Source organism: Leptidea sinapis, chromosome 30 (assembly GCF_905404315.1).
Source record: "Leptidea sinapis chromosome 30, ilLepSina1.1, whole genome shotgun sequence".
NCBI classification, from domain to species: domain Eukaryota; kingdom Metazoa; phylum Arthropoda; class Insecta; order Lepidoptera; family Pieridae; genus Leptidea; species Leptidea sinapis.
The window spans coordinates 4,561,388-4,589,018 of record NC_066294.1 but is presented as its reverse complement, the minus strand read 5'-3'; the positions used below and the strand labels follow the sequence as shown (position 1 = coordinate 4,589,018).

The 27,631-nt window shown below is 36.0% G+C and overlaps 1 protein-coding gene across 1 annotated transcript in view; it reads left to right on the top strand.

The window, feature by feature from the left end:
• The window catches only part of LOC126973891 (neuropeptide CCHamide-1 receptor-like), a 444,867-nt gene that overhangs the window by 397,629 nt on the left and 19,607 nt on the right, over positions 1-27,631 (top strand). Inside the window, exon 3 of the mRNA XM_050821255.1 lies at positions 23,414-23,640. Within this exon, the coding sequence (XP_050677212.1) occupies positions 23,414-23,640 (227 nt within the window). The remainder of the gene's footprint in view (positions 1-23,413; positions 23,641-27,631) is intronic.

The window sequence follows — 27,631 nt, the reverse complement described above, 5'->3', positions numbered from 1 at the left end:
TCGATGTCGGACGTAACTTTTGTATTATTTGGCGCCACTTCACAATCGGCGATTAAATCCGAGCACGTTCGTGTGGACGGCTTATTCGCTTCTAGTCGCTGTTCATCGTTTATAATCGTTATAGTGATCACGGCGATCGATGAATTGTCAGTTTTTCGGGCACGCATCAAAGGGAAGTCGTGTGTAGTTGCGTGCCCACACGATCGCCGGTCATTGATTCTCTGGAGGATACTAGACAGTGAGCGAAGCTAGTAACTAGGATTACATAATGAGTTCAATTCACTTGGATATGTATATTTACTTTGGTCTATTAAGATGAATGCTCAAACACCTCCATCCTCTCTTCTTCCTTTTTTTCAACAACTTTTGGTTCAACTAAATTCATATGATGATGGTAGAATGGTAGCAGCAACTATGCCTGCCATGCATGTCATGTGTGGATTGATGCAACTACTGTTTTGTACTATATGTATGTACTCAATAACTATAACTATGTTTTTACTTATATATATAATTTATATTTTTTTTATTTACTCGTGTAAAGCGTATTTACTAATTGACGTTTGAGTATGTTTGTTGCATCACTTTGCATATAATATTGTAATTAAAATGATTTGTAAATTTAATTGAAAATAAGAACTTGTATTATCATTCTGTTTTGAAAAGAGAAACCTTAGAGTTTCTTGCTGCATGGAAAACTAACATATATCAACTGTAATGCAATTTAGCTACGAAATTAAATATTTTTGATTGATTCCTATAAACTCCATCTTTAATGACTGCCTCTCAATAAATGATCACGGACAATTGTGTGGAAACTTACACGATGATCAACGATTAACTTGCCGATGACAGACGATCATACAAGTAACGATGACACAAGTAACGATCATACAAGTAACGATCATCGCCGATAGTGGAGAGTAGGCACTACACGATGATCAACGATTAACTTGCCGATGACAGACGATCATACAAGTAACGATGACACAAGTAACGATCACACAAGTAACGATCATCGCCGATAGTGGAGAGTAGGCACTACACGATGATCAACGATTAACTTGCCGATGACAGACGATCATACAAGTAACGATGACACAAGTAACGATCACACAAGTAACGATCATCGCCGATAGTGGAGAGTAGGCACTACACGATGATCAACGATTAACTTGCCGATGACAGACGATCATACAAGTAACGATGACACAAGTAACGATCACACAAGTAACGATCATCGCCGATAGTGGAGAGTAGGCACTACACGATGATCAACGATTAACTTGCCGATGACAGACGATCATACAAGTAACGATGACACAAGTAACGATCACACAAGTAACGATCATCGCCGATAGTGGAGAGTAGGCACTACACGATGATCAACGATTAACATGCCGATGACAGACGATCATACAAGTAACGATGACACAAGTAACGATCACACAAGTAACGATCATCGCCGATAGTGGAGAGTAGGCACTACACGATGATCAACGATTAACTTGCCGATGACAGACGATCATACAAGTAACGATGACACAAGTAACGATCACACAAGTAACGATCACACAAGTAACGATCATCGCCGATAGTGGAGAGTAGGCACTACACGATGATCAACGATTAACTTGCCGATGACAGACGATCATACAAGTAACGATCATTGCCGTTAGTGGAGAGGAGGCTTTACAATGAAATCTGTTAACAGCAATCTTCTATTAAACAAAGTGCTGGTATTTTGTTCGTTAATATTGTTAGTATAATTGTAATACATTGCTAATGTTTGACCTAATTCTGAAGACAAAATTAAAAAGTTTATTTGTTTTGAGTTGTTACCTTGATTGGATAAGGAAAATTTGGGACCTTAGTAGTCTAATTGGAAAAATGAGTGTTTTTATCAATGTTTATTTTATTTAGTGCTTCTTTTATTTATGTTTTTATGGAAGAGGAGCACAAACGAGCATAATATAATTTTACAGGTCGCTTGATGGTATGTCATCATCGCAGAACATATTCTTCTGTGATCGACCTTATATTGGGTATTGGCGACCTTATAAAACGTCGCATAAACGTATACAGGTGTCCCAAAGTTATGGGACATGAAGGGAAAGTACCTTAAATATCGAAGATAGGCTATTTTACTGAAAGAAGACTTTATGTTATTTTTAAAAGTTAGTAATTCTGCATTCAAAGATTTTCTAGGTTCTACATAGAAAATACTATGTTACTTAAGAAGAGTTATTAGTTTTTGGCCATTCTTTCGATTGACATCATAAAAGTAGGGGTGTTTTTTTTTACATTTAAGTAAATCTTTGAATGCAGAAGTACTAACTTTTAAAAATAACATAAAGTCTTCTTTCAGTAAAATAGCCTATCTTCGATATTTAAGGTACTTTCCCTTCATGTCCCATGACTTTGGGATTTGGACTTTTGGATTGGAATTTTGCATATGTATTCGAAAACCGAAAACACATTGGTACGTGTCGGAGCCGGGAAACTATCATTTTTGATGGATTGGTAGAACAATGTCTGCCTAGATGACATGCTTGCTTATTGCACATTGCTGTACTTAGTAACGTAAACATTTTTTTTTGTAATAGATATAAAATATAGAAGAGATAAAAAAGTCTTCTCTGTGTGATTCAAAATACATCCATTTAAATATATATTTTTAAAAATATAAAAATTGTCAGTGGAATTATTTAATGAAAAGATTAAATAATAAATAATTAAATAACTTTAGCTAAGCAATTGCAAAGGGTGCGGAAGAAAATAGAACGATTGAAGTGGTCTTGTGATGTAGGATAAGTATCGGATACTGGGACTCGGCATCTCCAGCGATTGCCAATTCGACGGTCTTCTGGGAGGCAAGAACAAATTGGCTTCGAAGAAGCTGGGCGTCATAAATAGAGCATTGCAATATTTCGAGCCGGTCCACATTTTAACGCTTTGCAAAGCGCTGGTTTTTTCATGGAAAAGAAGGACAAACGAGTGTACGGGTCACCTGGTGTGAAGTGATCACCGCCGCGCACAATCTCTTGCAACCAAAGAGGAATCACAGGAACGTTGCCGGCCTTGAAGGAAGGTGAACGCGCTTTTTTTTTAATGATAGAGTGAGTTGGGACTAATGTTTCTAAAATTCAAACAAAACAAATGTTATAACTATATTTATATTACTGGAATTTCACAATGAATGTTTGATGGAATGACGTCAGTTAGTGCTGGGGCTGCTACTTCGATTGCCGAAGATAGCAAGCGTCGAAAATATGCCGGTCTCAGTGAGTCTTACATCTTTGTACCATAATGTATCGAGAGACTTGTGCCATGGGGCCCACAGGCGCGGAGAATGTACAAAGTACTATCTTCGCGCCTCAATGAGGCTACTGGAAACCCAAGCGCTGGCAGCTATTTCGGTCAACGGATCAGCCTAGCTGTCCAACGTGGAAATGCTGCCAGTATTTTTGGTACGCTTCCCCATAATGATAGTTTTAGTTTAATGTAATCACAGCATTGTAAATATAGTTATAATATAAATTATGATTTAAAATTATTTTTGACCTCTCAATATAGCTTAACAATCCATTAGCGTCGAAGGCTGTTGTAATATTGCTACTAATGGCAACACTAACAATATAAAGTTACCGTAAATTGAGATTGCAAAAAAGCTTGGGACAATTTGCTTTCAGTTTCTTAAGAATGTTACACAAAAATCACTTAATTTTCAAATCGATGTGATAATGTAAACTCGTGCCTCATGTCGAAGGTTTATTATAGTATTGATACTAAAGTAAACGATATTACAATGTGGAATTTATTAATGAAACAAACAGTTGCATCACTATAGTAAAAAATAAGATAATTCTTCTAATATGTAAAATTCTCGTGTCCCGGTGTTTGTTACCAAACTCCTCCGAAACAGCTTAACCGATTTGTATGAAATTTTGTGAACATATCGGGTAGGTCTGAGAATCGGACAACATCTATTTTTAATAGTACCCCTAAATGATAAGGGCGACCCAACCCTAAATATATATTTTAATTTTATTGACAATATTTTTTATTTTTATTTTATTATGAATCAGCATTAAAATTACATATTATAACTTCAACTTTTCACCAATCTACGATTTTTGTGTCGCGATTTTACATTATTAGGGGGCAATGCAAATAAAAATGAATATAATAATTATTGTGTACGATATATTTGGTAGGTCGCTTAATATGGCAATACAACGTTTGCTGGGTCTATTAGTAAAATATAAAAATAACAATATTGGACATATCCTAGAACAGTTTCACTGAGAACACAAAAGAATACAATTATACAGACATGACAACAGAACGTTAAGATTAGTAAACAGATATTAAGGCGAATACATAATATTATATAAACAAGACACAGACAGACATACTAGTGTATAAAATAATGAATAAAGATACAAGGCTTAATAAGGTAAAGTCAATAGTTGTTGTTTTAACTTATTCTTAAAGACGCAGCAGGGGAGTACGAAAACAGGTTGACATTAATGTGAGAATCCAATGAAGAACACGGTCTGTGAAAAGGCGCGCGAAACCCAATATTAAAATTACGGCAATTGGTTCCCGCGCATGACATATTAAGAAAGCTTAGTAATTTTATTATTACATCATTTATGGGGGACATGGGCTAGGAGTTTCTTATCAGTTCTTCTCCCTATGTCAAAGCCCCTACGAACTGATGTAGCTTCATGATGCTTACCAAGTATTGTTGCAATATTTTGATATGTTTTCTTCTTTTCAATGGTAAATAAATATATTTCTATCATTTAGAAATAATAACCAAAATCATATTATTGTATTTCAATCAAATAATTGGTATTCTAAATACAGACGAAAAGATTAAAGTAATTGGTCGAATCACAGAGAACGTGTGAATAGACTGATATGAATAAATTATGCAAAATACGTTCGGGTTTCCAGTTAGAATTCATTTCTAGCTGATGAAGGATTTTGCACTGAATTCATGGAATTTAGATATTGCTGTTAATGAAGGCGTTGACTCACCACTTTAATAATCACTAGATATTATAAATCAGACTACGCCACATCTGTCTGTCTGTTTGTAATAATAAACTCAGTGGGAGCCTCCTTTGCACAGGATGCCGGCTAGATTATCGGTACCACAGCGACACTTATTTCTGCTGTGAAGCAGTAATGTGTAAGCATTTCTGTGTTTCGATCTAAAGGGCGCCGTAGCTAGTGAAATTACTGGACAAATGAGACTTAACATCTTATGTCTCAAGTTGATGAGCGCAGTTGTAGTGCCGCTCAGAATTATTATGGTTTTTCAAGAATTCTGAGCGGCATTGAATTAATGGGCAGGGCGTATCAATAACCATCTGCTGAACGTCCTCCTAGTCTAGTCCCTTATTTTCATTAAAAAAAAACTCAAAAACTACTCCACAGATTTTGAAGCGATTTTCACTAAAAGACAGAGTGATTTATGACCAACCTCTGGTTTATATGAAAAATGTTTTTCAAAGTTTTTTTACATTTTTATTAAAGCCTGACTGAGCTAGTGGTCCCGGGTTTGAATCCCGGTAGGTGCAATCATTTATATGATGAATATGAATATTTGTTTCCGAGTCATGGATGTTTATGTGTATTTTTGTATGTTTAAGGAAGTATATTGTATTAAATGTACTCGTATTGTTGTCTTGTACCCATAGTACAGGCTATGCCTAGTTTGGGGCAAGATAATTTGTGTAAAAGTGTGTCAATATTATTATTTCTTATTATTTAATTACAGTATATAATATATGTCCATTGTTACAGAAATTTTAGTACTTCTGAAAAATCAGTCCTTTCAGTTCGACCTATACCAAACCATCTGACGCCGTATTTATTTAAAATATAAACGGTGCTATTACAAAAATTAATTTAAGCATAGCTTAGACACGCGTTTTGTTAAACAGTGACCTAACTATAACGAAGTCAGTGACTTAATAATAACGACGTCTAAAATGCAGTTTATCTCTTTTTTTATTACAAAACAGTGTTTAGCATGTGTTTAACTAAAACGTCGTTAAACACAAAACAAACTGAAGTGTACAGGAACAATTAAAGGAACGGAACGCAATTTCGGTCAGCTGTCATCTGTCTGTCATCATATAATCTGAAATCTTTTATATGAATATGATCTATCCGCTAATAATAAGCAAGGTCTAAAGATTACATACACATTTGTAACAAAACTTCTTTAAAACAAGTGTTCAACACATGTTTAACTTTTATGTAATAACACAGTTTATTTTTAAAACAAACGACTACACATATATTTTAGTTAACAGCGTTTAGTTTTACTTTCTGCTGTAGAAATCAGCTGTATAACTATCACGAACATTTTATGCGTAGAAATCGAGAATTCAATTTTCAAACTAAACTTTCCTAACTTAACCGCCAGTAAGGGTGGTTAATGGTCCGTGAAATCAAAAAACCAGCCAAGTGCGAGTCGGACTCGCTCATGAGGGTCCCGTAGCAGTGAAACATTGAATGAAAGGTAAATTGCGGTTAACGATTTATGACGTATTAAAAAAAACTACTATCTAGATCTCGTTCAAACCAATTTTCGGTGGAAGTTTGCATGGTTCATGGCATTTGCTTCATATATTTTTTTTAGTTTTATCATTCTCTTATTTTAGAAATTACAGGGGATAAAATGATATTAGAACACTTTATTAGAACTATCCATAAATACCCCACATGGTTTGATAAAAAAAATTCTTGAATTTCAGTTCTAAGTATGGGTACCCCCAAAATTTATTAATTTTTTTCTACGTTTGTGTGAAAATCTTAATGCGGTTCGCAGAATACATCTACTTAGCAAGATTCAACAGTATAGTTCTTATAGTTTTGGAAAAGTGGCTGTGATATACGGACGGGCAGACAGACAGACATGACGAATCCATAAGTGTTTCTTATTTTATTTTATTTAGGACAACAAACAATCATACAAACAGTGTTACTTAGAACTAATTGTTCAAATTGTTAAGTATTTGTACAATCAACCCCGTTATCCACGACTTACATTACATTACTTCCGTTTTTTGCCATCTGGCTACCCTAAAAAAAAGATTGTATGAGATCTTAATGTATGATGTATTTCAGTTTTTCAATAGAAACGACGGTCGAAAATTATCTAACTCTCAATTCACAAAAAAATCCAATTTTAAAAGGTCCATCAAATTACATTTTGCATTTTGCACACCCTAATAGGTGTATTATACAAGTATACACACACACAACTGAAAAGTGAAAGGTGCGCGAGAAATGATGAGCACCTAAAACGTTACTATCCCATTTGATGAGTAGGTTTTACTCTTCATATTTTTCTCATACCGGGCGCCTTATATGAAAATCGATTCTTAAGGAGTAAACTCCAAAAATGTAAGTTTATTCGCAAAAATATAATGTAAAACTCGCGTTTTAATCCTTTAAAAGTCTTTTTTATTTAAATGTGTAACACTCGCGATAATCAAAGAAAAATCCGTTTTTTTGCCATTTCGCAACGGAACCCTAAGAAAATATTGAAAGAGATCTGAATGTGTGAGTATTTCAGTTATTTGTTTATAAGCGAGTCGTAAATCTGCCCAATGTCATCATCTGCCAGACGAACCCGTTTTCTTACATTTATTTCAATGAAAAACCGTTTTAAATTAACAAGATTACTTTTGTTGCTTTTACTTTTTTACTGTAATAAATAAAGTTGGATTATGTTGTTTTGTGTTCTGTTATAATCCTTGTTCTAAGTCGTTATGCTTTTGAAGAAGCGACCCCGAGCGTCATTAGTTAGCAGTGGAAGATACAAACAAAAATATTAATTTATAATAATAAATAAATAAATAAATTATTTATTTTGCTAGAAAACATGTAACAATGGGTGTAAATAGTTTTAATGTATCAATGTTAGCGGCCATTTCTGGCATGCAAAATTATTATTAACAAAATTCTAGTTATTATTATAATTGATTAAAAAACTCTATATTTTTAGCACTTAGGTTAATTTAAATTATAATTATTATTTTTAAATGTCATTATTTAAAGACTAGAATTAATATATACGTCAACATTTTATTTATGGAATAAAAACATTTATCTATAAGCCATGTAAAAAGATCCTTTTTAAATCGTTGGACGGGTAATACGCGTAAGCTTGGAGGGAGTTTATTAAATATTTTTATACACATGACATAGCTACATTTTCCGTAGGATGCATTATGAAATTTGTGTGCAATCACCAATCTGTCACCGTTTCTTGTATTTCTCGGATAAATATCTCTTGCTTTTGTAAATAAATGGTCATGTTGTTTGACAAAGATACATATTTCGTATATATACATTACAGGGAAATGGAAGAATACGTAATTCTTTAAACAGTGGTTCACACGAATCTAAGTAAAAAGCTCCTGTCATAGCTCTTAAGCATCTCTTTTGGGCTATGAAAGCCCTATTAGCCTCGCTATAGTTTCCCCACAAGATGAGTCCATATCGAAGTACTGATGCGACATAACCATGATAAGCTGCCAGGACTGTACTTGGTAAAGCCGTTTTACGCAATCTATATAAAACATAAACATATCTATCAATTTTTTGGCATACCATGTCTACATGCTCTTTCCATTTTAGATTTTTATCTAGAAGCACTCCTAAAAATTGAACATGCAGAGCTTCATCTAATTGGGTATTTGTATAATTTATCTTAAGGCTATAGTTATTAGAGCGGTTACTTAAACTAAATTGCATAAATGAGGTTTTTTTAATATTAACTTGAAGATTATTATCCTCTAGCCAATTTACCACTGTATTAATTTCACTTTCATAAATATCAATCTCATTTTTATTATTACATGTCATAATTATTGATATGTCATCGGCGAATAAAAACAGTCATTTTTTGTCACACTAGGCAGGTTATTAATATAAATTAAAAATAATAATGGTCCAAGGACGCTTCCTTGCGGAACACCAAATCTATTTAATTTAAAGTTTGATTGGGCAATTATGGTAGCCTTTTCGTCGATAGAATTGATCTCCACACATTGCTTATGGTCTTTTAAATACGACTCCATCCAGTTAAGAGCTGGTCCTCTAACACCATTTTGCTCCAACTTATCCAACAAGATGGTGTGTGATACGAAGTCAAAAGCCTTGTTCATATCAAAAAATATTGCACACGTTGGTTTTTTTGAATCTATATTTTCTGCTATTTTGTTAACGCCAAATTGTTTTTTTGAAAGCCAAATTGTTGTTGTTGTTTATTATATTATTTTTGGTAAAAAAATTTGTTAAACGGCCATACATTGCTTTCTCAAAGACTTTTGAAAAAATAGATACGAGTGCAATTGGGCGGTAGTTATTAAGTAGTTTTTTATCGTCTTTTTTATGTAGTGGCTTGACCACCGTTAATTTTAGTGCGTCCGTCCGTCAATCTCTCACTCTTTTTTATTTATTCACCAGTTTCAAACGACAAATTGATTAGGTATGTTATAACTGGTACTAGTTCATCTTTGCATATTTTAATAATTTTTGTGAGAATTTCATCATAGCCTACTGCTTTAGTATTCCGCAACAATTGTATTATTTTTAATGTTTCGTTTTCCCTTACTGGATTGAGAAAAATACTACTTCCAGTTTTATTTTGATTTATACAAGGTTTCAACTTTCACTTTGTCAGACATTTATCACTTAGTTAGTCAAATTTATCCAATAATCATTAAAACTGTTTGCTATATCATTAGTGTTATTAATCTCATTATTATTTACTATAACTGATTCTATACAAGTGTCACTATTGTTACTTTTTGTTTCATTTTTAATAAGTCTCCACGTCGCATAGCATATGTTTTTACTGTTTGCTACATAATGGGTAGTACTCAATTTTTTTGATGTGGCAATACAATATTTAAGTATTCTTGCATATTTCAAATAATTATTCTTATTGCTATCGTCTTTTTTTCTACATTTTCTATATCTTAATTCTCTTTTTATTTTACAGCTTATTCGAATACCTTTAGTTATCCATTTGGGCTTTCCATTGGATTCCATATTTTTAATTTTTATTCTCGGAAAACAAAGTCTATATAATAGAGTTACTAAGGAATGAAATTTGCTAAAAGTGTTATTGAAATTTCTTTCTTCATAGACTTCATTGAACGACAAGCTTTTTAGGTAATTTTTGAATATCTCAATAAAATAATTACTATAATTTCGTTTGTACATAAACATAGATATTTTATTTTTAATGTTAACACTTTCGAAACTTAGAATTTGTGCCGTGTTATGGTCAGAAATATCGTAATTATGTAAAGAACCTATAGCCCTATCAATATTACTCATTATATGATCAATGCATGTGCTATTTCTCGTTGGTAGATTAATGTGTAATCTAAAGTTAAAGTTTTTACACGATTTGCTGTAACTGTTGAGAGATTTTATTACAATTCAGTGTATTAATATTAAAATCACCTGATATAATTATTTTTTTATTCTTTTTACAGTACTTCTGAAGCACGGTTCTTAGTTTTTCAAAAAATATACTTACATCTGAATCAGGTGTCCTGTAATAAAGATACAAATGATAAACAAATTTTTGTCCACTATGTCTATCCCAAAACATTCAAATGCTTTCGATTCACACAAAGTATGTAGGTATTCTAAATGTTAATATACAAACACCACCCGTTCTTTTTATCATACTAAATAGGTAATGTGGAACGTTGTAATAATAATTGATGTTGCAAGAGAATGTGGACGGCGGTGACCACTTCACACCAGATGACCCGAACGCTCGTTTGTCCTCCAAAAAACCATAAAAAAAAACGGCAATACTTCAAGCCGGCCCACATTCTAGCGCTCTACAAAGTGCAGGTCCGGCCACATATGGAGTGTTGCTGTCGTCTCTGGTCTGGCCCACCCCAGTATCAGCTCGACCCATTTGACCACGTGCAACGTAGAGCAGCTCGAATTGTCGGGGACCCAGTACTCTGTGAACGGCTGGATCACTTGGCGTTGCGTAGAGATGTCACTTGGCGCGTGTGTCTTCTACCGCATTTAACACGGGGAGTGTTCCGAAGAGCTGTTTAACCTGATTCCTGCCGCCGAATTCCACCTTCGCACGACACGCCACAAGTTAGGATATCATCCCCACCATGTGCGTTGTTTACGGGACGATACGACATGGGTACCTTCAAAAAAGCGCATACTCCTTCCTTAAAGGCCTTCAACGCTCCTGATTCCTCTGGTGTTGCAAGAGATTGTAGGCGGCGGTGATCACTTAACACCAGGTGACCCATACGCTCGTTTTTCCTCCTATTCTATAAAAAAAAACAGTTTTCATCACACTTTCTTGTAAAAGTGGGACGGGTCGTTCCCTTCCCTAAAATATTCGAAGGAAGCGATGGCTGGTCCATGCGTCATGCTTGTGGTATTTTTAAATTAAAATTATTATAATTATTTATGTAGATATTAATAGCTAATTAAATGCTCACATAATATCTTTATTTTATTTACGGTATGTGTGTATTGATGCATCTACTGTTTTGTACTCTATGTATGTACTCAATAACTATAACTATGTTTTTACTTCTTAATTTACATTTTTCTGACTTACTCGTGTAAGGCATTTAGTAGTTGACGTTTGAGTATGTTTGTTGCATCACTTTGCATATAATATTGTAATTGAAATGATTTGTAAATTTAATAGAAAATAAGAACTTGTAATACAATTCTGTTTGGAAAAGAGCAAGCAACCTTAGAGTTTCTTGCTCGTTGTTCTCTAAGGAAATAACCTTCCGAACGAGGTGTATGCACCTTATTACATCGGTTTCACGCTCATAATCCAAGATATTGATCACGCGTTCTTTTTTTTGTAATTTCTCATTTCATAGCAGTTTTTTTTCAACACTTGCAAAGAGTTTTATCTACATTAGGACTGAGAACTACATAGTGTAATAAGACTTTGCTCAGTCTTTACTTAAGTAAAACTCAGCTGAGTGTGATAAAACGCGACTTGTATTTTTCATTGGGCTATCTTAGCTTAAGCTCAGCATAATTTCAGTTGTAAAATTACTATAAAAACGAAATCAAAGATTATGAATTACGAATAACGTTTGTGTGTGAAAAAGGCTACCTTAGCATAAAAGATTTCCTTAACGACACAACAGACTGGAAGTGAAGCGAACACCCTCAGACTCTTTAATTATAGATGTTTATTATACGATATCACATTGTAATCCATATTTTGATATAAAAAAAAGTCCGCTGAGTTTCTTGCGCCCGTTTTTCTCAGGTCTGAGGCAGTCTATTTTGAATTGTAGTTTTTGACGCTCAATAAGTAATTTTGAATTTACACAGGAACATGCTTAGCTTACACTCGACTAAGTTTATAACCTACTTCCAAAAGGAGGAGGTTTTCAATTCGATCGGTATTTTTTTATGTTTGTACACCGATTACTCTGTGATTTACAATCCAATTAACGTAATTCTTTTTTAGTTCGATGCGAAATAGATGCCATTTGGTCCCATAAAAATTTAAGATAGTTTGGCTGAGTAGTTTTTTTTTTTCATTTTATAAACATTTTTGTCTACCTGGATGATAATTGTTTTTTGTTTATGGTTTTTTTTGTAGTTTTCATTCTGCTTGTTAATATTTTATTTTTATTAAGTGACACTTAGAAGTAAAAAATAAAAATAACGACTTTTAAAAAAACCGACTTCAAATACTGATAAGTATCAAATAACTAATAATTTAATTTAATACACCTCTTATGCATAGATCTTTATCTTAAATATTAATAAAATATTTGCATGTGCTACATATTGATAGCTTTGAAGACGGTGCCATTTTTTTTTTGTGTTTGAATCCGTTATTTTTAAACGTATTTTTTTTACATAATTAAAGTCAGAGCAGTCTAAGTACCGACGCTCTATAGTTCTCAGCCTTAGACTTTTTTTTATGGAATAGGAGGACATACGAGCGTACGAGTCACCTGTTGTTAAGTGATCACCGTCGCCCACAATCTCTTGCAACACCAGAGGAATCACAGGAGCGTTGCCGGCCTTTAAGGAAGGTGTATGCGCTTTTCTTGAAGGTACCCATGTCGTATCGTCCCGGAAACACCGCACAAGGAAGCTCATTCCACAGCTTCGTAGTACGAGGAAGAAAGCTCCTTGAAAACCGCACTGTGGAGGACCGCCACACATCCAGATGGTGGGGATGATATCGTAACTTGTGGCGTGTCGTGTGAAGGTGAAATTCTGCGGCAGGAACCAGGATGAACAGCTCTTCGGAACACTCCCCGTGATAAATGCGCTAGAAGACACACAATGAAGCGACGTCTCTACGCAACGCCAAGTGATCCAGCTGTTCACAGAGCGCTAGATCTCCGACAATATCGAGCTGCTCTGCGTTGCACCGGTCAAATGGATCGAACTGATACTGGGGTGCGCCAGACTAGAGATGACAGCAATACTCCATGTGAGGCCGGACCTGCGCTTTGTAGAGCGCTAGAATGTGGGCTGGCTTGAAGTATTGCCGTGCACTATTTATAACGCCCAGTTTCTTCGAAGCCAGTTTGGCTTTGCCCTCCAGATGGCCACGAAATTGGCAATCGCTCTAGATTTCGAGACCCAGTATTCCGATACTAGGCGAGGCTTTTAGGGAGGTGTTGTCGAAGAGCGGTGATACGACAAATGGGGTTTTTTTAGTGGTAAACGCGCAAACTTAAGTCTTCTGGGGGTTAAATTGGACAAGGTTCAATTTACCCCATTCCGCGACCTTCTCAAGAGTGGACTCGATAGAAGACACAGGTTTCTCCCGGCACTGGTCGACGATTTCCTGAGAGAGACCTGCATGGCCCGTGTATACGGCATCACCAGTGCTGTTGTCTGCATAGCAGTGAATGTTGGAGGTGTCCAACATATCATTGATATGCAGAAGAAACAGCGTAGGAGATAGCACACAGCCTTGGGGCACTCCAGCATTCACGGGCTTCGGGTTCGAGCAATGTCCGTCGACAACGACCTATATGGTGCGCCCAGTGAGGAAGCCCAAATGATGGAAGTTTTGAGAGGAGCGCCTTATGCCATACACGATCAAAGGCCTTCGCTATATCCAGGCTAACTGCCAGGCCTTCTCCCTTTCTTTAAGTAGCCGCAGCCCATTGATGTGTTAGGTATACCAGAAGATCACCTGCCGACCGACCATGGCGAAAGCCGCAATTGTCGGTCGTTGATCAACTGGTGACCCTCTGGAGAGCAGGGAGGTAATAGCAATAGGCCTGCAGTTTGCCGGATCCGAACTGTCTCCTTTTTTTTTGGATCGGAAGGACAAGGGCTGACTTCCATGAGTCAGGGACTACGCCTTTGGAATAAGAGTGCCGGAATAAACGCGTTAGCACCGGCGTCAACTCAGGGGCACACGTTCTAAGCACGATTGGAGAAATGCCATCCGGCCCGCTCGACTTCATGACGTCCAACGAAAACAGAGCTCGCCTAACAGTTTTCTGTCTGAACTATACTTCAGGCATAGAGCTCTGACACCGCGGGATGGTCGGCGGTGTTTTTCCGTTGTCGTCAAGAGTCGAGTTGGAGGCGAAAAGAGCGCACAGTAGATCGGCTTTCTCATTTGCCGTATGGGCCAGGTTGTCATTCCTAATGTGCAACGTAGAGTAGCTTTCGACAACGACCAGAACTTGAGTGTTCCGGTCGGGTAACTGGAACTGCACGCCGATTTTGACAAAGTGTCTTGACTTCGCACGGTGACGCGATTTGCCGCTTTTAAAATCTGGAGGCACGGTTGTATTTCCTCTTAAGAAATATGCAGTTCGGATCCTTTGTGCCCAGCGCCGCAACCCAAGTTCGATACGAATGTTTTTTGCTTTAACTGACGCATCGAACCAGGGCTGTGATCTGCTACCGATCAGTACTACAGAGCTTGATATAAAAATATCCATGCCCTGTAGTATACAAAATACAAATACAAAATGTTTATTTTCCTTAGCAAGTATGTACATTTATCAATATTCATGATTGGAGCCTCCTTTTAGGCACTATAGCGCCTTTGTTAGAAGACTCCGCTCTTCCATAGCTTATTAATATTTGTTACATTATTTACAGACAATCAAACTCTTAATACATACTAAGAAGTATATCTAAAAACTATGTATAGTAAGAAATAAGGTGTGTAAGGTTGTGGGTGTTGGCATTGGGTGTGTTGTGAGTGATAAGTAAGGTGTGAGAGGTATTATGAAGTGTGTGTGAGTCAATGTGTGTTTGTGATCAAATGAATGAATGTTAAATTAATAATATTATGATTGTGTTAAAAGTTCTTCAGTTTCTGTATAAGTGAGTGAATTTATCCAACTTACTAGCATTTTTTTACATTCATAAAGTGGTTTAAAATGGATATATATTTCCTTATTAACCCTATTATAAAGCATGGCTGAGAGCTTGCTGTACTGGCGATTTGCAAATCCGGTTTTTGTTGCAGGAATTTTTACAATAATATCCATTCTCCTTTTTCATAAAATGCTTGCATCATATGAAAGAGTTTTAAATTTTTTTCAAAAAATTTTTTTAAACTTTAGCAATAATATATAATTTTCTAACAGAAAAAAGGTTACTGATATTGTATAGTCTTTCAGTGGGATATCGTGTCTTTTTGAAATACATGTTTTTTATTAGGCTCCTTTGTCCACGTTCCAATTCAATAAATTTGGATTTAGCAGCGCCGCCCCACACGGGGATACAATAAACTAGCACAGATTGCGCTAGTGCAATATAAATTTAATTTAAAATATTTCTGCTGGTGCCTGATTCATTGACTATTGATTTTAAAGCGACATGTCTGAGTGTTTTGAATATCCATCCCAGTTTTCTAATTCTTCCAGTGACGTGCTCAATGTGTTGGTACCAGTTAAGCTTTTGATCAATAATGACACCAAGATATTTTGTATGTGAGACTTTTTCAATAATTGGACACGTGCATTATTTAACATTTTTTCACAAGAATGTATTTTGATATTAAAATTTTTATTTGGTTGTGAACGATTAGATCTGCTAAAATATATACAATTAGTCTTAGCTGTGTTTAAGCTAAGAAGATTGTCTTTAAGCCAATCATAAATTTGTGACATGCCCTTCTCAGCACTATCCTTTGCTTCAGACCAAGTCTTCCCATCAAAGACAACTCCAGTATCATCGGCATAGGAGAAGATTTTTGCGTTTGTGACTTGGAGGTTACAGAGGTCATTAATATATATCAAGAATAATGTTGGGCCTAACACGCTTACCTGAGGTATGCCAAATGACACATCTGCGTCGCTACTAGTATAGGATGCTATCTTGACCCTCTGTTTTCTATTACATAGGTAGTCTTTGAATAGAGGGGTACCTCGTATTCCAATTTTTTGTAACTTGGACACAAGGGTAAGGACAGAAACAGTATCGAAGGCTTTTTCTAAATCTATAAATACAATCAGACACTTGCTACCTTCGTCTACACTCTGAGTTATAAGCGAGCTAAGTGCTGTGACTGCATCCTCGGTGGAAACTCCATGTCTAAACTGTGTAGATGATAAAATTTTAAATTTATCTAGAAAATTTACGAGCCTTGCATTAATTATTTTTTCTAGGACTTTAGATATGGCGGGTAAGATCGAGATAGGTCTGTAATTATTAACATCATCTCTGCTCCCAACCTTGTGTACCGGAGTAATAATGGACTGTTTCAATGCTGCTGGAAAGATGCCCGATTTGAAACAGAGGTTAGCCAAGTGAGTAATGATGGGAACAACTTCATGGCTAGTATACTTTATAAATCTAGTCGTGATATTGTCCCATCCTGGAGCGCTATCTGATTTTAAGCCATTCAAAATTCTTTCCACTTCCACTGGATCAGTATCTAATAGTACAAAGGAATTTATTTGTGGAGATGTATTGGGACGTACGACAGGGAAGGTTTTTGATTTAGGCTGAATTTGCTGAGCTAAATCTTTGCCAATATTCACAAAGTACTCGTTTACAAAATTCACTGATTGATCTGGAGTCTTTTTAATAGTTAATAATTCTGTACACTGATTTTTTTGTTTATTTGTGTAAGTTATATATTTTACTTTTTTCCATAGTAAAATATGGTAAAGTCACTTTTCTTTATGTGATGAGAGAGACTGGAGCAATCACATTCAACTGAGTTGGATATTTCAATATTGTCTAATTTGTTCAGTGTTTGTAATGTGTCACCCATAAAAATATTTTGCAGACAGAATAATACTCGCTGTATGGTTGTTGTGTATATAAAATATTAGTTTTGGGTGTATTTTGTATGACTGTAAAAGATTTTGTGACATTGTATCAAATGATATTATGTGTGCCCTATTACTGTTTATTTTGTTAAATGTATGTGTTTTGTAAGTGTTTATGTTCTTTTCCAGAGTAATTAGTGTTATGTTAACTATTTCTGTAATAAATGTGCAAGTGAAAGACTCTTGCAACCTAGGTGTAGGGTATACATGTATTTTTAAAAGGATTAATTGTTCGTTTAAGAGTTTGTATATAAAAGTATAAATATTTGTTTTTAATTCTAAATGTACAGGACAATGGAGTGATTGTATTCGTGTGCCAAGAATAACAAAAAAGACGAATATACGAAAATTAATAATAAATTGCAAGTATTTCAGCGCTTTAGTTGCGACATTAACTAGTAAAAAAACATTTACATTGCAAATACACAAAATTAAGTAAAAATTACAACCTAGTCATGCTTTAGTCATAAGTTGATGTATTTGTTCTTCACTCCTTGGGTTATTATAGGAGCGTGGTCATCTTTTCTGATTTTAAATATTATGTTCAGTCTTCACTTCTTGATATTTTGTAAATACTCACTTGTTCACACTTTGCGTTCTTTAGTTACTGTGTTTAATTTTTTTATTATATTTTGAGTGTTTATATATTGAGTGCTAATACCGTTATGGATCGATCAGTGAGTACAAATAACTACTTATTCAACCCAATTCAAGGAGCTATGCACAAATTAATGTTTAGATACCAGTTTACTTTTAACACTTATAACATTCCTGGGGGATAACCAAATGCCCTTTCCACCTTTTCACACTTTCTATTTCACTTGATAAATTATTATTTAAACTTTTAAGTCCGTCATGTAATTAAAAACAATTTTATTTATTTAAATATCCCGGAGCAAACCAAAAAGTTGTATGTTATGTCTGACGTTGACAGCGAAGAGTCAAAACACATCGGCTACTGCAACGGCGCAGGCACTAGGATCATCCGAAGGGAAACAAACCCTGTCCCAAGGGTAGGATGCAAAAAAAGGAACGCATCCTATCCCAATCTGCTGACTTGTAGTGCCAAACGCTGATGGTCTGCGAGGTGGGCGTCGGATAGGCACTACACTCCTGACCAGGCAATGGTAGGACGTTCCGAGAGGGGCGTCGACAAAGACCTGGTAACCATCGGGATGTGTAGTCTGCAGAAGATCGAATAAGGACGGCATGTGGCTACCCACATCCGGGAGCCGCGTTGGCGACTCAACCAATTGGGACAGACCAAACGCCAATGCAAAATTATGCACAGATCGCCCTGCGAAGTCTGTGGTACGTGATCCAAGCCATTCGGCATTGTGCCCGTTGAAATCACCCAAGACTACGATTTCAGCGGAGGGGATCTGTGCAAGCACGTCGTCAATTGCCGCTTGAACGCAGCCCATGAGATGATCGGTTTCTGCGTTACCACTATGGGACCTGTAGACACACGCATAGATGCGGACGCGGTCCTCTCAATCTACGCGGAGCCAGAGAGTGGACAGCTCCCTACCCTCAAAATTGCCGAGACGGCGACAGCAGATATCCTCCCTAACGTACACACATACCCCGGCATGAGGCAAAAAATTGTGCTCAATTTTGTACCCGGGGTACGTTAAATAAGACGTATCGCTAGGTCGAGATATCTGCGTCTCCGTAAGGAAACACAAGGCCGGCTTCGCCGTCTCAAGGTGGTGGTGGACGGCGTTTAAGTTGGAGTGAATTCCCCTGATATTGCAAAAATCCACGTTGAGTGTGGAGCGGGGTGCCGTGGTGTTACTGCCTCGTATATCCTTGGTCATGCGCGGTTCTGTGCCCTCCCCAGAATACGAAGGGCACCCCGAGCTAGAGTGCTCGGGGAGTTATTCTCCGACTCAGGTAGAGCCGGTACCCTCCTAGGGTACTATCTCTTTAGGGACCGCTTTCATAATCTTTGTTGGGAAAGGGGGTGGGGGGATGGCCACCGGTCCTCGACACTAACCCATGCGAAACATAGCGGCACTAGGCCGCAACTTCACGCCGGTATTCTGTGCGAGTGTGGTAATTAACCCGGACGAGTCTGGCCCGAATGTGCTGACGTCAAAAGACGGCAGCGTGACTCCCACTTCTAAAAAGCCCTTAGTCGCCTCTTACGACATACATCCCATGGGCCTGGCACTCCCCTATTCTTTTTATGCCCCGGGGAAAGTACAGGGCATACATACTATACAAACCATTTTAAACATTCTCTTGAAATAAATAATGGATGTAATTCCTTTATAAATTATAGAATAGTAAATTAATTTTTTTGGTGTTTCAATCACATTAAACCAACATTAAGTAAAATAAAAAATGCGAAAGAAACGCTTTATTAAAGAGGTATTATTAAACGGGACTCGATTTGTTAAGAACGCATATTTTTCATCATAACACTCTTGCCTTCCTTATCGTAATACCTAATCGAGTATTATAAATAAAAAACTAAAAAGATTTTAAGTCGTGAAGCAGTAATATGCGGACATTATTGCGTTTTGATTTGAAGGGCGCTGAAAACTGGCACTAACTTCGAAATGTTTTAAGAGTGTTCGTATTTTCATGTTTAGTTCAATTGTTATAAAAACCTTTTTTAAAATTATTTTATATTATGTTAGCTTCATATAATACAAGACTTGAAGAGACTTTGCTATACCAGTGGGAGGCTCCTTTGCACCGGAAGCCGGCTAGATTATGGGTACCACAACTGCGCCTATTTCTGCCGTGAAGCAGTAACGTGTACACATTTCTGTGTTTCGGTCTGAAGGGCGCCGTAGCTAGTGAAATTACAGGGCAAATGAGTTTTGTATATGTATTTATGTATGTTTAAGTAAGTATATTGTATTAAATATATCGTTGCCTTTTATCCATACCAGAGGCTTTGCCTAGTTTGGGGCAAGATAATTTGTGTAAAAAGTGTGTCCATATTATTATTATTTAACATCTTATGACAAGAGGTGAAGAGCACAATTATTGTAGTGCCGCTCAGAATATTTGGGCTTTCCACGAATCCTGAGCGGCATTACATTGTAATGGGCAGAGCGTATCAATTATCATCAGCTGAACATCCTGCTCGTCTCGTCCCTTATTTTCATTAAAAAAAAGATTGTGAAACAGAAGTGGCAGTGGGCAGTGCACATAGTTCGACGGTAAGGCGCGTGTTAGAACTAGCTACTAGAAATAGTGTATAGAAATTACAAGTAAAGCCAATATGAAAATCTAATAAACCTTTTATTCAAGTCAACCACCATAATTATTATTGATATATACATTTTATTACGTCATCACACTGCATCGGTTCGTAAAGGAGCTTTGACATAGAGGCAGAAGAACCGATAAGAAACTCCCAGCTCATCTTTTAAATCATATTACAAAATATACGGTATAATCTATGTCAAAATATATCCAACAAGTTGAGGAATCTTTAATTAATTGTACTTTTGTTAAAATACTAAAATAACATATATAATATCAGAACAGAAAATAGAAGAAAATAATGAATAATAATTATAAGTACTTGACTCTGTCGCGTCCGTTCGGTGCAGCAGCCACGAGCCAAATGTGACTAATCACCACTGCGCTGCACCGACGAAACCTTAGTAGACTTAGGTTGGCAATCCTAGCTCGAACAGCCAATCAGGAACAAGCTCCTATTGACTGTATTGGCTTTAAATATAAATAAGCTAGGGGCTTACCAACACTGCGTTTTCTGGTTTGCATACGTTACGTGTTCGCCATTCAAGGACTGCCCTAACAGCCATCTGTTCGTCGAACTAAGTGCCCTGCCCACTGCCATTCCAGTGTCGCAATCATATCAATATTAGTATTTCGTATAAGCTTAGAGGTTTTTTTTTAATTTAGATTTTTTAGCTCTTAATATAATTATAAATATACGTTTTTAATAATAAGACCTCCTTAAAATGACATTACGTTTATTACTATTGTAGTTGCCTACAAATTTCTAGAGCTTTTCTAAGACGCTTAAACCTTTTGAAGTTAGACTCATTTTATTTTATAACTCTGCATTGTGATTAAAATCTTTTTTATTCGTTTACAAGTGCTGACCCGGCAAAAGATGTTGTTCCATGTGGATTAAGCACCCCGCGCCCGCTCGTTGTATAAATATTGTCATTGACAGAATTATTTGTATTGAGAATAGGTATGGTTATGGTTTGTAAAGTATCTTTGGTACAGTTCAGTGCAGCCCTGTTTCTGTGCGCCTAATGTTATTATTATTGTGATATCTACTGTTAACTATAGCTTACTGCTAAGATTCTTTTCATGAATCTTATTATATTTTTTGTAATGAGATACGTATCTCAAGTGGTTGAATAATTCGACTCCCCAATACTTCAACCACTTGAAATAGCGAATAGGTATCTCTAAGTCAAGAAATATAGGTGCTAAATAAGTAATCACCCACATATCGTATACAAGGATATACGCTGCATTTATTAGTATAAGTATTATTCTGATCGGTTCAGTAGTTTTCGCAGTATAAGCGAAAATAATCACCAGCTGTTCTTTTATTAGTATGAATGTTTAAGATTATGTACCCTTAAGTTTAAAATATCAGGTTCGTTATATTATTCAGTGTCTTTGTCCGACTGTCGACCTGCATTGAAATAAACATTTTGTAATTAAAGGCCTTTCTCCAAGGATTTACGAACTTAGTATAAGATCTGTGGATAATATTAAATATTAGGAACAAATTTTATTTTATGCCTCCTCTCCACTATCGGCGATGATCGTTACTTGTATGATCGTCTGTAATCGTTAGTAATCGTTGGTCATCGTGTAAGCATCCGCACAATCGTCCGTAATCAATTATTGAGCGGCAGTCCTTCAAAATGGACATAATGGATTTCATGATTTAATAATATTATTAATAATATTGGTGAGCAATTATAAACCTCATAGTAACGATAACTATCTGAGTACCTATATACTTACCGATATTAATATAGGGGTGTCTATATAGTTCTGATAAAGTTCCATGAATTTAAATGTTTCTTCATTTGACCAACCAGTACTTACTCGCGCTATGTTTGTTTTGCTCGGGTACTGGTTGATTTTTTTGCCTTGATGATTGGTATATTTAGAAGGACATAAAAATAATAACGATAGTGGCAATCCTCAGAAATATTATTGACTGAGGAGTGGATCTTTAATGAGCTATTTTATATTGTAATATTTTTGGTGGACTGTATATTAATTAGAAGCTAATTCAGCTCAAATCCACACTACGGTATTTGCATCTAATCTCAAAAATAACCCTTTGTATTGCATACAAAAATTATACACATTGGATTATAGCTGTCCGCGCATTGCCAGGAGATTGGGATTATATCAGGAAAATTGAGAGACTCACGTCACGTTTCTTCTTGAGGTATTTGACGTACGAGATGGAGCCCAATTGATCAGAGTAGACCATGCCAATGCACTGATTTTCTTGATGTTCACGAAAAACACTTTACACAGCAGGCCTGCTAAATTTCACTGTATCTCACACAATTTATAATTTTTTAAGTAGGATCGCACTATTTTTTTAAGGTTCTTTACACAAGGTTCAACGGGTTTAATTAGGATAGATTATAGGTATCGCGTCACACGAGGGCCTCCATTAAGGTTTTTACAGACATCAAATGATGGTGCGTGCTGATTGTCCAAAGGAGGGATAATGATACTAGGATATGCGAAGCGATACACAGACAGCTTTTTCATTATCTATGGTGTCTAGCGCCAAGCTACAAATTGGCGCAAATTTTGAATGAAATCTAACAGCAACGCTCACTGCCCAGTGTCCTCCAGTAAATGAATCAGTGAACCGGCGATCGAGTGGGCGAGCGCACGCAACTACACACGAATTCCCTTTGTTGGGTGCCCAATAAACCGACAAGTCTCTGATCGGCGACTAGACACAATCGTGCTCGCGTGTGATCGCCTTTAATCCCCGATTGTGGAGAGGCGGCATTATATATTTTATTTCAATGAATGAAAACGAAACAGATAATCTGTATCTGTATGTATTTTCTCAGGTACATTCTGTCGTTGGCACTCGCAGATCTTCTGGTGATTGTGACCTGTGTGCCGTTCACTTCGATCGTGTATACGGTGGAGTCATGGCCCTGGGGTGCCACCGTCTGCCGTCTCTCGGAGGCCGCTAAGGACGTGAGCATTGGTGTCTCCGTGTTCACCCTTACAGCACTCTCAGCTGACAGATACTTTGCCATCGTTGACCCATTTAGGAAACTACATGCTTCAGGTAAACATGATTTTTTGTTATTTCTTTGTGACTTTTTACCTATAACACACATGTAACATTCCATTATTCAAAGCCGGTAGTTCTTCTGACCCCACAAATTTTATACCAATATCTATTCTACCGACGCTAAGTAAAATATTTGAAAAGCTTATTTTACAACAATTGCTTAATCATTTTTATGGTAACAATTTAATGAGCACTTAACAATTTGGTTTTACAAGGGGTCGCTCAACAACAGATGCTGGTGTTGAGCTTATTCAGCAAATTTTTGAAGCCTGGGATAATTGTCAGGATGCCGTTGGTATTTTCTGTGATTTATCGAAGGCATTTGACTATGTTCATCATGAAATCTTAATCAGAAAACTACATCATTATGGTATCAAGGGAGAAGCACTTAGCCTTCTGAAGTCTTATTTGGGCAACAGGTTTCGGATGGTTGAAGTAAATAGTAAGAGGTCAGCTGGATCTCCCATTACCATGGGCGTTTCAAAGGGTTCGATTCTTGGGCCATTCCTATTCCTTGTATATATAAATGATTTACCATACTTTGTACAAAATAAACATGAGATAGTATTGTTTGCAGATGATACTTCTTTACTTTTTAAACTACATAGACAGCATACTGCTTTTGATAACGTGAACAATGCTATCTCCAAAGTAGTGGAATGGTTCACTAAGAATAATCTCCTTCTTAATGAAAAAAAAACCAAATGTATTAAATTTTCCCTGCCTAATGTTAGACAGGTTGACACAAATATTGTAGTAAAAGACGATGAGTTGAAACCTGTAGATACAACCGTATTTTTAGGGATTACCTTAGATACCAAACTTCAGTGGGGTCCTCATATTATGAATTTGGTGAAAAAGATTAGTTCTGCAGCATACGCAGTAAAAAAAATTCGGCAACTTACGGATGAAAATACCGCGAGGTTGGTCTACTTCAGCTATTTTCATAGTCTGATGACATACGATATTTTACTTTGGGGACATGCTGCCGATGTTAACACCATTTTCACACTGCAGAAGCGAGCTATTCGTGCCATCTATAAATTAGGATCAAGAGTGTCACTAAGGGAAAAATTTAAGGAAATAAAAGTTTTGACTTTGACATCGCAATACATATATGAAAACCTTGTTTATGTAAAAAAAAAAATATAAATTCGTTTAAAAAAATTAGTGACACTCATAATGTCAATACTAGAAATAGGGATAGGCTTGCTGTTCATGTAAGTCGACTCCAAAAAGTCACAACTTCATTCAGAGGTCTGTGTATACGTTTTTATAATAAGGTCCCAATTGACATTCAGAACTTACCTTTAAATGAATATAAATCAGTGCTAAAGAAAAAGTTGTATACAAAAGGGAACTAAAAAATATCTGAATATCTGGATCTAAAGAACCCTTGGGACTGAGCTGCTGGGCTGTTACATGTCTGTCTTAGTTTGATAAATGTCATTATAGTTATATAATTTAAATATTAATATTGTTTCTGTTTTTTAATCAATTTACATAATCATTATCATGAGTTATGTAATTTGAAACAAAATTGTAAGTAGAGGCATTAAGTAAGTATTGCATAATATGTAGATGAACTTGAATTGTTTTGTTATTTGGTAGATTTCTCGTGACAGGTATCATCATGCTCGCTTAAATGCCTTTGCTTGTGGCGGCGACGTGTGGTGGGTCGTTCCCTTCCCTAAAATATGGTCGATGGAGGCGATGGCTGGTCCATGCGTCATGCTCGTGAACGGGTGCTACTCGTGGTGGCTGGATGGTCTTGTTACCGGGAGGTCTGCTTGATGTGTTTTTTATTTTTATTATGTTCTTTAAAGTTAAAGTAATTATATATTTTATTTTATGAAATGCTCACATATTGCATCTATTTATTTACGGTATGTGTGGATTGATGCATCTACTATAGTCAATAACTCTTGTGTTTAAAACTATTAACTTACTTTTTTTTTCTTTTTTGACTTACTCGTGTAAGCCTTTAAGTTTTTGACATTTGAGTATTTTTGTTGCGTCACTTTGCATATATTGTAATTGAAATTATTTGTAAAACAATTAAAATGTAAATCTTGACTTAAAACAGTGGCAATGAGTTTCTTGCTACTTCTTCTCATTAGCTCAACCCTTTACAAAGTAGCGGTAAATTCAATAAGAAACCATATTTTTTTTTGACATTCATAAGTGTCATTTCCGTGACCTACATGAATAAAGTATTTTTGAATTTGAATTTGAAACACCAGACGAATTGCAAGAGCATTGCTGATATTATAAAATGAGGAATAAACGTACGTATGAACAAAGTCATTATTTCAAGGCGGGGGGGATGGAACCGACGAAAGTCAACGGTTCTACATATTCCGGAAACGATGATATCTCGGACAAAGAGGATCAATCATTAAAAGATTACCATATCTACTTCCTTTTATGATTTGAAACTTAGATCATTTATACGTCTAGATAGACTGTGAAAGCTGTGAAATCGTCGAAACAATTTGAGTTTGCCAGTTACCTCTATTTTGAGCAACGCACGCACACTAACACAAGATTGACATTCAAAGTAGCTTGTCACGCACACTTAAGTAATAAACCTGGCCTGTTTTTGTCAGTTGTCTAGAAGCAAGAGGCTCTTATCTAGAAATAATATAAATGATCTAAGACATGAAACTTTATATTAAATGCATAATTGGCTCGCCAACGCTGATCATACTCGTCGCTGTATTTCACAATTTTTTTTATGTCAATAAGTATGAATTTAATTTATTTGATTTAATTGGTGATGATGTTCACCATTATTAATTACAACTTATTTGATTTAATTGGTGATGATATCAACCATTATTAATTACAACGTATTTAATTGCGTCGTAGCTAGTGAAATTATTGGGCAAACGAGACTTAACATCTTATGTCTCGCTATTGTATTGTCGCTCAGAATTTTTGTGTTTTTCAAGAATCCTGAGCGGCACTGCATTGTAATGGGCAGGGCGTATCAAATACCATCAACTGAACGTCCTGCTCGTCTCGTTCCTTAATTTCATAAAAAAAAAGCAAGAGCAAACATAGACTCACAGTCTATGTATGCGTATGTAGGCTGTGTTTCGGTTTAAAGGGCGACCTGGCTAGTGAAATAACTAGTCTAATGGAGATTAACATCTTATGTCTCAAAGTAATTACGATGCCGCAGAGTTTTGGGTTCAATCAATAATCCTGTGCCGGCATCTCATTTTCCAACTAGGTAGATTTTGCTCGTCTCGTAAGTTTTTTTTTCACAAATACACTGTATTAGGCTTGCAGCAAGATTTAGAAGAGAACTTTTAATTGTATTAGGGATTATGTTTGTAGTCTGATTAAAACCTTCACGTGATACACGACTGTTTCAAATATGAAGGCAGAATCAACTTCTGAGCCAGCCGAAGAGTACTAAACTTTGCATAGACCACAAATAAAACTGAAAACAATGAAGGTTCGAGATACGTATCATTTATAAAATTTTGTATGATTTGTTCAATTCTCAGGTTGTGGCTTCATCTACAGGATCTACTTTACAGTTGTTAACCTGCTTAACCCCAATATTTGCATATTAGGATATTGATTTGAGATGAATCTCTTGCAAATGTAAACAATTTTTTTATGTTTTTAAATTGGGTTCGAGTCCCGCATTGCCCATACAATTTAATTTTATTTGTGTAATTAATCCCAGAAGTGAGGGTTATCACTTTAAAAACATAACAAATTGTTTAGATTTGCTTCGACCCTCGAAACTGTCTTTTACTAAGAAGGACCTGTCCTATTAATGGAGAGCGTACATTTAAGGTCTTAATGTAGGGCTGAATAAATAACTGTAAAAAAACAATTCGTAATTCCTACCCCTAAACGTTTTGCAGAGTTTTCACAAAATTATCCATTAACAAGATTTTCATCAACATCCATAGCTGAATATCATTAAAAATACATAAACAAACGTCATTGTTAAAATCAAAAT